This window comes from Tripterygium wilfordii, chromosome 5 (assembly GCF_013401445.1).
Source record: "Tripterygium wilfordii isolate XIE 37 chromosome 5, ASM1340144v1, whole genome shotgun sequence".
Lineage (NCBI taxonomy): Eukaryota > Viridiplantae > Streptophyta > Magnoliopsida > Celastrales > Celastraceae > Tripterygium > Tripterygium wilfordii.
The window spans coordinates 12,858,824-12,874,190 of record NC_052236.1 but is presented as its reverse complement, the minus strand read 5'-3'; the positions used below and the strand labels follow the sequence as shown (position 1 = coordinate 12,874,190).

At 35.2% G+C, this 15,367-nt stretch overlaps 1 protein-coding gene and 1 long non-coding RNA gene across 2 annotated transcripts; both read right to left on the bottom strand.

Annotated features, from left to right (window-relative positions):
- Positions 1-6,430: 6,430 nt before the first annotated feature.
- On the bottom strand, positions 6,431-10,303 carry LOC119998139. Its single transcript, XR_005468200.1, has 4 exons — positions 10,211-10,303; positions 7,600-7,663; positions 6,767-6,923; positions 6,431-6,505 (listed from the first exon to the last, which is right to left on the bottom strand). It is a non-coding gene; the product is annotated as an uncharacterized LOC119998139 (long non-coding RNA).
- Positions 10,304-12,767: 2,464 nt separating this feature from the next.
- Positions 12,768-15,353, bottom strand: LOC119998880 (G-type lectin S-receptor-like serine/threonine-protein kinase At1g34300). The gene has a single exon (XM_038846353.1). It carries the CDS (start codon positions 15,316-15,318, stop codon positions 12,931-12,933), a length of 2,388 nt encoding a protein of 795 aa, XP_038702281.1. The 5' UTR covers positions 15,319-15,353; the 3' UTR covers positions 12,768-12,930.
- Between the last annotated feature and the right edge of the window lie 14 nt (positions 15,354-15,367).

Genomic DNA, 15,367 nt, shown 5'->3' with positions numbered 1-15,367 from the left:
TTATCCGTAGAATACAGAACGCCCACTCAAATTACAACCATATCATAGACTAATTGACCACTAAGCAACACTTTTCAACAGCACGACTAAGGAATCTTATCCAAATATGCCCAGCAAAAGAAAAACAAACATACATTGAAAACATCTTTTCCTAGGTAATGTGATTGTCCAACTCCGAATACATGTGAATTATCTCCGAATACATGTGAATTACCCAATTAACAAAACTGGTTTTCCCATTTATTCGGATCGCGAGACCGCTATGGGAACCTGTAGGCTGTAGTGGCATGAAAAACCGTTGGATGCATCTGACGTTTCTTTATTTTTATGGTTATATACATTTTGTCTTTTACGTTTTTGTCCCTAATTTTTATGCTTTTTAAAGGGTAAAAAAGTATTCACAATATTTTTCCTGCTTAAAGATTTCATTTCCCTCCACAACTCCATTTACCCCACTGCACCTAAGCAAGATGCAAGACCCAGTCTATTAGGATTTGGACTCTGTTCGATGTTTGTTCTCCAGTGAACGTTTCTCCCCAATAATAATCGCTTCCGGCAAACATTTCCGTCAAGTTTACCCCCACTGCACCTCTTGAGGAAGACCTATTCTCTTTTAGGATTTGGACTCGATCTGCTCGATGTCTTTCTTCTCCAGTGAACGTCTCTCTACAACAACAATCGCTTTCTGTTAGAAATATGAATTTACAACTTGCATGCCTGACAACACTTTATTCCTGACCGTTGTAATATTACCATTGTTTTTGGTTCTATATATACTCAGTATTCCCACTTGTAATGGCAAATCCAACCCTGTACCCAAAAATGGGATACAAAATTTCCCCTATTTTAAAAGGAATGGAGTAAGACGTCGATTTCTCAATAAGATCGATTCTTTTGATTCTATGATGGACTTCTCTGAAAAACATTGGCGCACGTGTAAACGAGGCGCTCTACCTAACTGAGCTATAGCCCTTGTTATACACATTTTAACACGTAGAGACTTTCTTGTCAAGACACATATTCCATGATCCAATCTCCTACCTCTTTGATTGGTATTGCTTATCAAGAATATTGTGCCGAAAAAGAAAAATAGGGTGAGGTTTGGCACTGTAATCCACCAAACTAAAGGTACTCTAGACTATATATGTTCATAGTGATGTTTGAAGACCTTCCAAGGTTTCATCTATGGGTGGGAAGCAATACTTTGTGGTGTTCATTGATGATTACTCAAGGAAGGTGTGGGTATATTTCATGAGGTAAAATAGTGAGGTGCTAAACAACTTCCTTAAGTGAAAGAAATTGGTTTTCTACTGCTCGTGGATGTAGACATTTGTACGTTGATCCACGTATATCGCTTGTCTTCGTCTCTTTACCGTTTTGATATTGTGGATTGCTTGATTCTCTGCTTAGCTAAGTTGGATATTTGATTTGGTCAATCAATTTATTAGTGTTATTGTTTGTGGGTATTGATGATTTGAGCACAACAAGTTTATAATTCAATTTATAATTAGAATCCATAAGTCTATTCTTTCCCTTTGGAATGATAATTAGTAATGATAAATAACCTACTTAATTCCGTGGCTAGAGTATTGCTTTCATATGGCAGGAGTTATTGTTTCATATCCAATGGCAAATATAATGTTAAAATTTAATCGATACCTTAGTCAAGTGAGATACCAAAGCCAATCGTATTGAATAAGTTTCGAAACAATTTATTTTCTTCTCTGATTTGGTCTTGGGGACATAGAACCCCGACAATGGTATACGTTTTATTGGACCCATTTGGTGTACCATATATTGTTCACAAATCATATATTGTAGAGAGCCATCAAACAACAATATTAGGGTGCAAAACCCTAATTGTTCACATTTCAACAAGTTCAAAACCATTTTACAAGTTAATTACTCCTTTACCCTCCAATTTGAATGAAATATCACTTATACAATTAAGCGGGACCCATGTTACATGACAAGATAATTCTTTTTTTAATAAAAAAAACGTTATAAAAATACTGTTACAACGCTTAGACATTTTGAAAACTTTTTCATTTTTTTAATTCTTTTATTAGTTAACAGTTTTTTATTAATATAAACATTATAAATTTAATAATAAATTATATTTATTAAATTAAAATTGAATAACAATATTTATTATAAAACTTATAAAACATAATTTTTATAATACTTTAATTTATTTAATATTGTTATTATTTATTAGAAATTATTTACAATTTATTTTAATTTGTTACAACTTAAATGCATAATACCCCTATACATAATTTAAACAACAATTGTAACATCATATATGCCAACAAAAGCAGCACCAAACACCTACCATCATTCTAGGAATCATATATGTGTTGATGCAATAATTCAACAACCGAAAATGTATTGTGTGTAATTTGGGAGAATATAATGAAAGACAAAGAGATTTACGTGGTTCGGCTTTGAGCCTAGATCCACGGTACATAACTATGATTATCTTCTTATTGATATCGTTGACACAGAGAAAATTTGAAGCAAAAATAAAGTTCAGAGTGTAAAATCCCCCTTGTCTGTTACTGACTCTCTCTCCTTTTATACTTGACTTGGACAGTTATATCAGTTCGTTGTAGTTAAGGAAGTTTGTAGTAGTTGAGGAGGTTTAAAGCAGTTGAAGACCTTTCTTGTCAGTTTCAGACATTTAACTGCCGCCGATGCGGAACTGCCTTATCTTCGGCTTCATCCTTCGATTGTTTGATTGGCCTGTGTGTATCGGCTTATTATCTGTATCAGCTTTGTATTACCTGGTTGACCATGTCCTTTTGGACTTCATGTTTTGGTCTTTAAACTTTATGGGTTTTGTTGACATTGTCTCTGTGGACTTAGGTCTAGCCCGTTTGTATTTTGAATTGGGTTGAACTTGACCCTTATAATTGAGTTGGGTTGATCTAGATCCCTACAATATGCTATCATTTATTATCTATAATATATGTTACAATTAAAATTGTCTATCAAATGGACAAATGACTCGGTTGAATCAAAATTTTCTCATTCTCGCAAGCAAAGCCTTACACCAATTTGTGATAAAGGTCGTCTTTGCCTTAACACATCAATTGGAGACTAACAGTTGTTATGGTGAGACTTTTATGTTGCCTGAATTAACATCTACGGCACCAATTACTGTCCCGTTAGGTAAGGTGGAATTTGAGATTTATTTATTTGGGGTGGGGCCGATATTGACGTCGATCATTATTTAATTTATGAAAAATTTAAAAAAAATTTTGAAAAAAAAAGTTAATATTTGTTTCCTCCAATTTTTAACAGTAGTGCTAAATAAATTATATAGTGATAATCCATGATAGCCAAAATCTCTTAAATGAAATTTTAAAACATTTTATTTCTCAAAATACATGTTAGATTTTTTAAAAATATATATATTCAGAATCAACACCTAAAACTCTTTCTAACAAGATCCATTGTAGATGAATTTTATAGAATAAATCTTAATTCCATTGTTTTTTTAATGGAATTTTAAAAACAATGAATTTATAACTAAAACAATGAATTATATATTTTGCTTTAACAAACAATAGAATCTATATTAAAATAATAAATTTTGGATAATGAATTTTGAAATAAAAGAGTGGAAATAAAACTATTTCATTGACTAAATCAATGGATTAAACATGTTGGACGGTCTTCCGTCATTGTAGAATACCATTCGAGAGGCTTCTTTTTCTTATGTTTCCTCTTCCGAGGCGACTTCTCATGAGTTTTGGACTCGACGTCGTTGTCATCGTTCCGGAGAGGAACTGACTTCGATCGATACAAGAAGGCATAGCCGATAGCTATAGTCTGTAGAGATCCAAAACACACAATAAAAGCTTCAACAGCTGTTTTTAAGTCTTCATTACGTGAAAATAGTTGGGCTTTTTTGGTGTGCCTATACGATAATATAATTTTACTATGTTTTGTATAAGTCAATCATTGCATAGCATAAGTTGATGTATAATATAATTCTTATGCAATACATTATTTGGTTTATAGTTACATAAAATAATAGTATAAAATGTCTGAACTACACAATTAAAATAATTAATATTTTTTAATCATTTTACTAAGTTTTTGTATGAAAATTTAAAATAAAAAATTGTTAGTGGCTAGGATTTGTTTTTTAAAGAGGATGTTTTTTTTTTAATTTTATTTTTTTATCATTTGGACGTGTTAAATCTTATCATAAACATTTCGTATAAAATTAAAATGTATTGGAGGTGTTTTAATATTATACGGTCTGCACCATATAAGAGCCTCATTTTACATAAAACTAGTTGCATGCTCGCGTTTCGCGTGACACATAATTAATTTAAAAAATAAAGATTTTTGATAATTTTTCGATATTTTATTATCATGATGAACAACAGAGCTTGAATTGTAGAAAATTGAGATAATTGATGAAAGCGTTTCTTAACACATCTTCAATTTTATTTTATTTTATTACATGTGGTAAGAGTTTGAGCCATACAGAAGTAGATGTGACAACTTCTAAAGCACTTCAGTATTTTGTAATACACTTATCTTAATTATATGATTATGATTGTTCAATTGCTTAGCCGTTACTTTTCATTATTTTACCTTTTTTTAACATTTTTTATTGTTCCTAATAGTATTTATGCACATTTAATTGATGCTTAGCAATTACTTTTCATTATTTTACCTCTTTTATCACTTTTGATTGTTCCTAATAGTATTTATGCACATTTATTGGTTATCATTGAAATAGCATTGATTTTTCCGTAATTAACATCTTTAATATTATGTTTATTTAATTTTGTAACATCTTTAATATTATGTTTATTTAATTTTTTATGGGTCTTTATTATTAACATTCATGATTTTCTCATAATTAAGAGGAAGCTTTTTATCACTCTCAATTCATGGGGAAGCATCCTTGAGGTTTCCATTTTATATATATACTAGTCGTGATCCCGCGCGATGCACGGGTTTGATTTTTTTTTCTCAAGTTTTATTTGTTAAATTTTTAGATGTTAGATTTTATATTTATTTTTTTCAATTTGATTTTATTTTTAATAATTATTTGTGGGATATAAAATCATACCAATTCAAATTAATTTACAACTATTAATTTTCATAATCTCAAAGAATTTGCATTGCTCATCAAATTTGATATGGATTTTTTTTATTGTAATGCATATGATTTTGAATAATAAACTAATTTTTTATACATGTTATTTAGAATTTTTAATGCATATCTTTTAGTCAAGGCAAATTTTTAATACCAAAATCCTCACGGATTTGTTTCTCCAAACCCAATGTCCTCGTTTTAGCCCTAAAAATCGGTATTAATATGTTAGGTTATGAATACTTCTTATCATTGCCGCTCCACCCTTAATTTTTTTTTTCATTGTGGATGTTATCCGAAACATTTTGATATTTTGAGACATTATCCAACCTTCAAAGCCAGATATCCAAATATTTGAGACATAACTATGTGGTACCACGTAGAACAGACATAATAAAATTTAATTGGAAAACCAATCATCCAAATTTTTATTGCAAAATTTGAGCTGGGTAGATTAACATTGTGGGAAAGCAACAATCATCATACAATAATACTTTTTATTTAATATGAAGGTTGAACCCCACAACATCAGTTTGAGCTTTGAATAACATTTCGTCTAAGATGATTCTACCGTCTTCATTCTTGTCCATGCTTTTGGACCCTTGGTTGGAGGAAAATCTATGATATCTGGAATTCCTTTGAACCTCCCCTTACAAAGGATAACAAAGTTACCTAAGAATACTTTTGAGATCAAAATGATTACCTAGGTCACAATCGTCCATAGTAACTCTGGATGAAGTCAGACAATATCATCAAATTGGGTTCGTATGAGTATAGAAATTTCTGTCGCAATGGCACAAACATTACAAATAAGTATACATCATGAAAACTGGCGGTCCACTTTCCAAACATAGTTTTTGTAACATCATATACTATTGGATTAGAAGGCTCCGCAATTAGTTTCAAATTATAGAGTCTACAATTGAAATTCAATGGATTGAGAGATGTGCCACATCACATCACATTTTTATTTTTTCATTTTTAAAATTTGTATGATTTTTTTTTCACCATTGGATATGAATTGTAGACTCTAGGGAATTGCGGAGCCCCCAAATCCTCTACACTATTGCAGGCAATCAATTGGATAAGCATATTCACATTTTTTTTCCAAAAAAAAAATTATTATTACTTAACAAAATAAAACATATACATCTAAAGCTCTATTTATATAGATAAGAATCATATAAGTTGCTCATAAAAAAAAGAATCATATAAGTTTGATTCCATCTACTGACAATAGATGACATAACAAAATCATTAAAAGTCTGCAAGTAATGAAAAATATGAAAAAGTATGTGAACAACATACCATCACAATAATAATGGCTATAACTCCAATGATATTTAGGAAGAGCAATGCCATAATGTGTTTGTCAGTTGCAACCTATTGGAACATACTCAAGGAAGTTAACTGAATTACAACTAAACAGAATAACCCAATGAATCGTGGCAACATTTTCAGACTTTGACATGCCTACCAATTTCCTATACCAGTTTTGAAGCTTTGTCAATTAATTCTGAGAATCGACATGATAAAATTCCAACCATAAAAAAATGCTTCAAGTCATACAACAATTACATGTAATCCACCTATGTAAACCACCAAGCTTGTAAATTCAAGAAATTCTATTTGAATACGGCATACCTTATGCTTGAAGTTGAGCATTTGCCTCCATAGATATTTCAGGTCTGCCAGCCACGGTACCCAAATTTCTATCAGCAGATCCCAAACAAAGTTCAGTCAAACTTCTAATTGCCGAATCCAAGTCATCTCCACATTCTTCAAGTGCTTTCTCTATGAGCTATACCAATTTTTTTTCACAAAACGGTAAGTAAATTACAATATAATATCAACTGAACACAATCAAAATCGGGTAACACATAAATCTCTCTGCTAACAACATGGAACAGTTTGTTTGATACTTCACCAAGGAACTCAAAACACAGAGTCAATTTATAATAGATGGTACAAATTAAATTTTGGAATTGAATATTGTTAGCATGGTGAAAGACACTCATCTCAAAGTCATTTTGTACCCTTTATTATATATGTAAACAATGTCGAAAAAATTTCTTGTACTGCATAATAAAAAAAAAAGAACTTCATGACAATTTATGGCAAAAGAATGAACATGGAGAAATAAGCTTAATCATTCAATAATATCATATACTAAAATCCAAAACACCACATGCGAGTGTACATGTTGCAGATCCTCAATCATCTCTGAACCGAAATGATATCCAAGTGTAAAAATTTTCATCAAGCCAAACACAATTGAACCGAAAGAGAAGAAAGTCACCGGCACAATATTTAGTCAATTGAGCCATCTAATTAAAAGGCCCATACATTTCATGACGCAACATCCCGGAAACAAAGGCAAGTTTGCAAAAATTGAACGCATTCACATTCAAACACAGGAAACACGACAGAGGCAAAAAACAAATAACCATCTTGGCAGACCAAGATTGGTTACTTACTGTATGAAGAGGTATCAATTTGCTCAAGAAACTCCTTTATATCCACCTCGAACCTCTCTTGAACCTATATAATCAATTAGCCAAGTATATCAGAACCTTTTAAAAGAGCCACAAACTCAATGCTAGCATGACCCTAGAGGATTGTTTTCAACAAAATATGGTCAGGCTGAGGGCTATTATCCCAAAATTGGTTCCTGGGCGCAGCTATGTTGGTTAATAGCAAGTGACCATGTTGGTCACGGAATATCATAATAAAGTGTTCCACAACACATCTGCAATTCAACTTCAAAGGTAAAAAAAGCTTTCCATGCACAGCATATCAATCCGCCAGATAATACTATGAAATATGGTAGCACGATAATCTTTTGAAGATTTTGCAATTATATGGCATGCAAAAAAAAAAAACAATATCCATACCATCATAATTTGGCAAATGAGATCCAATTAATCCTTGTGTTTTCCTTGGAGGATATCCACATCCTTGTCCTCCTTTTTCAGCTCTTCCTGTCAATGAAATTTGTCCTCCTTTTAAAAATGACACCAATGAAGGAAAACTTTTAATCGAACAGGTAAGCTACATGTAACAAAAAGAACAAAAAAATCAGTATCCCTCACAGCCTTCGCTACCATGAGAGTTACACGTAGGTATAGGAAAATCAGTATCCCTCACAGCATTCGCTACCATGAGAGTTTAACAAATCAGCTTTTCATACATACTGTAGGCCAACAAAGAGATGAGCACCAAAGCGAAACGCATATTCATCGAAAAGACAACCCTGGGATCAGGCGCACACAGCGTTGTACGCTACATCCTGGAACTTCCGAAAGAAGCGAAGAAGAGGACCAAAATACATACTAACTCTTGAGGTTAATCTCACAGATTAAACAAATATCTGTAGATCTAACACGCAGAAGGAGAAGGGAAACGATTCAAACACGAACATGGGCAGATGGAAAACAACACTTTCGGTCCTGCAATTTCGAACCCTTGTCTGAAGAAGATAATTCCTCCCATCTCCAAATAAATTAATTATTAGGTTAGTTGTATTTCGCCCAAGAAACCCGTCGTATGCGTTCGGTAATGTATAAACAGAGAGGCTATCCTAGAATCACCGCTTGATCTGCGATTTGATTGACTTAGTGATAACTGTAGTGTGGGGAGAAACTCAATAATCCTTACCAGAAAGAAAATTAAGGGACTGAGTAGTGTGTGATAACTGTAGTGTGGGAAGTACCGCTCTTTCCAATCTCTCGTCTTCTGCATTTACGACGATTCTTTGCATCTGCTTTTGTTTTTTGTTTTTTTTGTTTTTTTGCTTGTTTCCGTTTTTTTGGGCAATTAGCTAAGAGACTCCCTAAGAGCTTGAATTAGAGATAAGGAGGAGGGAGGAGTCCACGTCGACACAAACTAATAGCGTAGTTTGAAAAATAATCGTAGTTTGAAAAATAGTGACTGACTGTGTACGTGTGTTTCTCTCTCTGAGGTTATTGCAATAAAGCACTAGTAGAAGCAAAAGCAACTAGGGATGATAACGGGTCGGGTACCCTTCCAATTAGTGAATACCAAAATCATTTCCATTTAAGGTACCTAATACCAAAACCTTTCCAAAACCGTTTAAAAAACCATCTAAATTTCCAAAACGAAAACCGAAACCAGTCCATAACCTTCTACCATCGGGTACCCGTTTACCATTTAACTTTTTAATTTTTTTAACTTTTCTATAAATGTATAATTCAATTTCTTAAAAAATAATATGACTTGTCATGTTATTATAGTTTGAATGTATAATATATAATTCTATTATATTATTTTATTTAATATACTTGATCATGTTAAAATTTAGAATCCTAATAATATACTTTTATAAAGATGATTTATAATGTTATTACTATAATTTACTTTTTTAATTAAACGGTTCGGGTACCCTAAATCCGACATAAAAAACCAAACCCGACCCTAAATTATAACGGGTTTGAAAATCAAAACTAAAACCGTTTCCAAACCCTATAGGATCGGTTTTCGGGTTTTAAATGGATCGGCTATCCTATGGATAGTGCTCGGATCAGTTTTTTTTGCCATCCCTAAAAGCAACAGCTAATACATAATAGACAACCTCAGCAGCTAATACATTATAGATAACCTCTTACTCGGTCTTATTATTATTCTTGAACTTTCAAATGCGTCCCATTTGAAAAGTATGACAAAAGGAAACGAACAATAAACCTGACGGATGAATTTCGGAGTAATGAATCTTCTATTTAATGCATATGAATTACTCTCTCACTGGTTCACTTGAGGTTAATCTCACAGATTAAACAAATATCTGTAGATCTAACACGCAGAAGGAGAAGGGAAACGATTCGAACACGAACCTGGGCAGATGGAAAGTAACACTTTCGGTCCTGCAATTTCGAACCCTTGTGTGAAGAAGATAATTCCTCCCATCTCCAAATAAATTAATTATTAGGTTAGTTGTATTTCGCCCAAGAAACCCGTCGTATGCGTTCGGTAATGTATAAACAGAGAGGCTATCCGAGAATCACCGCTTGATCTGCGATTTGATTGAAGTAGTGATAACTGTAGTGTGGGGAGAAACTCAATAATCCTTACCAGAAAGCAAATTAATGGACTGAGTAGTGTGTGATAACTGTAGTGTGGGAAGTACCGCTCTTTCCAATCTCTTGTCTTCTGCATTTACGACGATTCTTTGCATCTGCTTTTGTTTTTCGTTTTTTTTTTGTTTTTTGCTTGTTTCCATTTTTTTGGGCAATTACCTAAGAGACGCCCTAAGAGCTTGAATTAGAGATAAGGAGGAGGGAGGAGTCCACGTCGACACAAACTAAAAAGAATAACAATCCAGGTGTCGAAATAATAACAATGATCGTTAGAGCCTCTATTTTATATATAGGTATAGATATAAATTGATGATTATATTATCCTGCGTTTTTTAAAAATCACCAAACCCTTGATAATTTCATTAAATAATAATTTTATACTATATGAATTTTTATTCCTTACTCCAAACAATATGATACACATGGACTCCTGTCCTTCTAAACTTCCAATACAGAGCACCTTACTCAAAACAAAATTATATATAAAATATAAGGTTTTCTCCCTCAACTATACCCATGTTAGTTTCGTCCTTGAACTTTTTGTTTCTCAATTTACTATCTCAAATTATGAAAAAAAAATTATCGTTCGTCCCTTCAAAAAATACCTATGTTGGAAAAAAACTTATATGACGTCCAGATTGACTTATTTTGTAGAGGTGAAATATATATAATAATACAACTAGGAGCAAGTATTTATACGAGAACAAAAAATCATAATCCTTGAATTCTTCCCCACCTTCGTCCCATTTTCTATGTTCATCGTAGATTCGCCGAATCTCTCCTTGCACCCATAGATCATCGCATCATAGAGCTCCTCACGTTATAGTTTCAGTGTGTGGATCTTTAGCGATGCTTTGTTCATCACTCTCGTGGTGTTCCTCCACCTGACTCCGTATTCTCCTTCCTATGTTTCTGACTTTGTTAGCTATGTTCAACAAGTCAAATTGCAATTCTTGTATTGATTTGGTGAATGACATTCTGTGGGGTGTGAAACCCTCAATTTTTGATAGATCTAACTCTTCTTTTACTGTTTATCGTAAAAATGAAATCACGTATATGATTGAGGGAAGAAAAAATTATATTTAACCTCAATATTTTATGGATATGAATTTTATAGTACAATATTTCATTTTGCATTCGCATTTTTTTTAACGAAAAACATATAATTACTCAAAAAAATTGATGAGAACTATTTGCACCCCATACTTAACTAAACTCATCCCATTCTAAATAAATTTCAGCCTAAAACATAACATTTCTAAGTACACCCCAATTTCAGTTTTTTGCAAAATTTTCAATCTACACCCCATGATGAACAGTATATCCAGAATAGAGAGACAAGAAGTTAGCCAGCAACTCCGGTTTTGGCAGAAAACCACACAAATACATCTCCTTCATCATTTTCACTGCTTTTAAAAGACACCCATTTTTTAGTATAGCAGTTTATGATGGAATTCCACGAGATGGTGTCTCTCTGAGGCATTGTATCAAACACCTTGTGTGCCGAGTTAGTTAGTGAAGATTTAGTGTACATGGTGATGAGAGAATTGGAAACAAAAGGATCTGCATCAGATCCAGTTTTGAGGACTAGGCCATGAAGTTGGAGACCGAATTCATGGGGCTGATGAAAAGAGCATGCCTTTATGACTGAAGGAAGAAGATAAGTGTTTGCATAATGAAGTCCAGAAGGGTGAAGATACGTGTTTTACTTGATGATTGAGATTGGTTCAGCTGGGTCTGAAGTTGATGAGAACCGTCCATGTCATCTTCGTCCGATGTCCCCATTACTTCGGTGAAGCCTCCGTCGAAGACACCATCGAACTCTTCGTCCTCCACATGAGTGATGGGTTTGCTTTTGTAAGGAGATGGAGAGTGAAGTGAAGACGGAGAAAACGGGATGGAGGGAATGATACGTGGTAGGGTCACTTGGAGTGTTATTAGATTGAGGGTTTTTTGTGATTTTTGGGACGTACTTAGTCATCTCTGGGGTGCAAATAGTCCTCATCAAAAAATTTCCAAGAACTGCCCCAGGAAATCCCATCACTTATTCAACACATACACTCCCACAAAAGTATCTAAAATGAGGAGTACTCTTCCCTTCATCCAAAAAGAAAACTAAACGTCCTTCTTGGAGGAAGAAATGGAAATAGTTATTATAAAAAAAAATTACTTGAATTTTAGGTAATGCAATTAAGTGTATTCTTACGTTTACACGGTGTAAGCTTTGATTTTTCTCCATTTCTATTGAAATTTATAGTCCAAACACATTCAAGATAGTTATTATCCACACTGGGCCACGATCCTGCATGTGTTTGTTCTTTATGGGCCATCGTCATTGATACTTAGGCTAAGAAAAACTTGCCTAGAATGTGAAAGGAGTTGGGCTTCACTTATAAACAACTCGGTTGGAAAACCCTAAATCAAATGCTAGACGATGAGGGATTTAGTCTTCACAACTTCTTCCCTCGGAAAAATATGAAGAATATAATCCCATAGTTTTTTTTAAAAAAAAAAGTCCTTAAATGATAGAGAATGGAGGGGAGATTCAAAACTTGTGCAAACAAAAGCATGATAGCATCTTATTTTATCATATAGCAGAGCTTGATGCATCACTAAACAAGCCACTACAAATCAAACATATAGCATAACACTAACAAGCACTACAAATCAAACATATAGCATAACACTAATATGCCTACAATTACGTGAATAAACTTAGTCATCTCCTAAGAAGAATATGGTAGGCTTGTTTGGTTCTGTTATCTCCACCGATCCCTCCAACATCTTCGCAACCTTCCCCATGGTCGGCCTCATTTCCGGGCGATCTTGAAGGCACCACATTGCCGTCTTCACCATACGCTCAACCATCTCAAAATGTAAACCACTATCGTAACAATGCTTAATGTGACGGTCCAAAATGTCCTCCACCCTCTTTTCCTTGAACACCTTCTCAAACGCCCATCTTGGGAGATACCAATCTTCACTTTCCAACAATGATCCTTGCATCTCAAAATTTCTAACCCCGCTCACAATCTCTAACAACACCATACCAAAACTATACACATCCGCCTTTGATGTAATCGGATCCATCTTCACCCATTCCGGCGCCATGTACCCACGGGTCCCCCGGATGCGTGACATGGTCACCACGTCCTCTTTCTTCTTCAACTTGGCTAACCCGAAATCCGAAACTTTTGGGCAAAAATCATCCCCCAAGAGTATGTTTTCGGGTTTGATATCGCAATGTAGAACCCATTCCAAACACTCCTCGTGCAAGTAAGCGATCGCTCTCGCGACGCCGAGTGCGATCCGGTACCGCACATTCCAGTCAAGCATCGGCTTCGGCTCGTCAATTGAGATCGGGATCATTTCGGCACGGTTTTCTGGACCCCCGACCCGACGCGCTGGAAAGAGGTATTTATCAAGAGACCCATTTGGGACATACTCGTAAACAAGTATTCTTTGACCTTTTTCAGCACAAAACCCCCAAAGCCTCACCAAATTAAGATGGTGCATCCGCGCGACGATGGTGACCTCCGCCCAGAATTCGCCGTCACCGCCGGTAACATTTTTCAAACACTTGACGGCTACCACACGGTGATCGGGCAATTCCCCTCTATAAACATCGCCAAATCCGCCTCTCCCTATAAGATTTTCGAAGTCCTTTGTTGCTGCTCTGAGCTCAGCATGGGTGAACCGTTTGGGTCCGCCGGCAGGCAGAAGTTCAAGGCCGAGGGACTGAGCCATGTCTCTGTACTTGATGTATTTCTTTAGAAATGCCCAGAAGAGAACGATCCCTGAAATCAATTCGCAAGCAAATAGTGTGGATATGATTGCGATGTTTCGTGGGTTGTTGTTGGAATCTTCAGGAGGGGAAGGTAGGCTAATTCTGACAGAACATGTGGTCTCCAACAAATTGGTCATTCCGGTGAAAATGGGTTCGTCGTTTTCAGATCTGTTTACTCTTAAATACATAGCAGCTTCTGTACCTGGAGACCAATACCCAAATAACAATCTTTCCAGCTGAAGAACACAGTACCCGGTTCCATCATACTTGAATCCAAACCCGAGACATGACTCGTTGGCTAAGCATCTGGACTTACACTCATCAAAATTCAATACATTCAGATTGCTCTGGTTCGATCCACCGCTATAATTGACAAAATCGAGCTGAAGAAATCTGGTGTCCAGAGGATTATTCATCGGAATCTTCCTCTCACATGCATCTTGTTTTCCCTGAATGGGCTTGAATCCTGGTGGGCAAACACAGTAAGTGGAAGAATCTGAAACATTACCCATACAAATAGCATTAGGCCCACATTGGCCATAGATTGTACACAACTCTGACACAGCTTTCCAAACAACAGTCCATCCAGAATCGACATCATAGCTGTAAATCCTGAGATTCCCATCATCATCAAGAGTCAACCTTCGCAATCTTGTGCTGTTACTATAATCTGCAGTGATGATTGAGTCTCCATTGTTTTTCGTCACACTCCCCTTACTGTCAAGTACCATAAGTTCATGATCGGAGTTCCAGTAACTATTGGTAGTCCAATTTATATAGAACAGATCTTTAGAATTCGAGAAGTTGAATTTACCGTTCTTTGAGAGAAGCGTTCTCCCATTCATTGCCTGGTTAGGCAAAATGGTATCAGTTGGTTGATCAAAACTCTGCCAAGTACCATAAGTCATATTACCTTCATCGTTTAAGACAAGGGTAGAAATTCCAGTTGCGCTGGAATTTTTTGAAGGCCACAAGTTCTTCCCGGAAGTGGAAGATTCAATGAGACGGAGCTCTCCGGTGCTGTCGATGACCAGAGAGGCAGTACTGTTGACAGGAGAGTAGGTGTTTGCAGACCATACGATGGTCCTGTTTGTAACTTTGTTGTACCAAATTGAGAAGGTGAAGAGAATTGGAGAATCGGGTAGTGGACGAAACCCGGCGGCGAAGATGGAGTTGGGAGAGAGGAGGATTTGGTCTTGTGTTGGCTGCCATGGAGAGTCTGAAATTGAGAAGGATGAGATGTTTTTTTGGGATGCTGAAAGTGAAGGATATGAGACGAAGAGGAGGAGGAGGAAGAGGAACGAGAGGGACGACATGGTTGTGTGAATTGTGAAGGAGAGGAAGTTGCTTCCCTGACTTGGTAGT

Coding starts and splice junctions, on each gene's coding strand:
- LOC119998880 (XM_038846353.1), bottom strand. CDS start 15,318: ATGTCGTCCCTCTCGTTCCTCTTCCTCCTCCTCCTCTTCGTCTCATAT.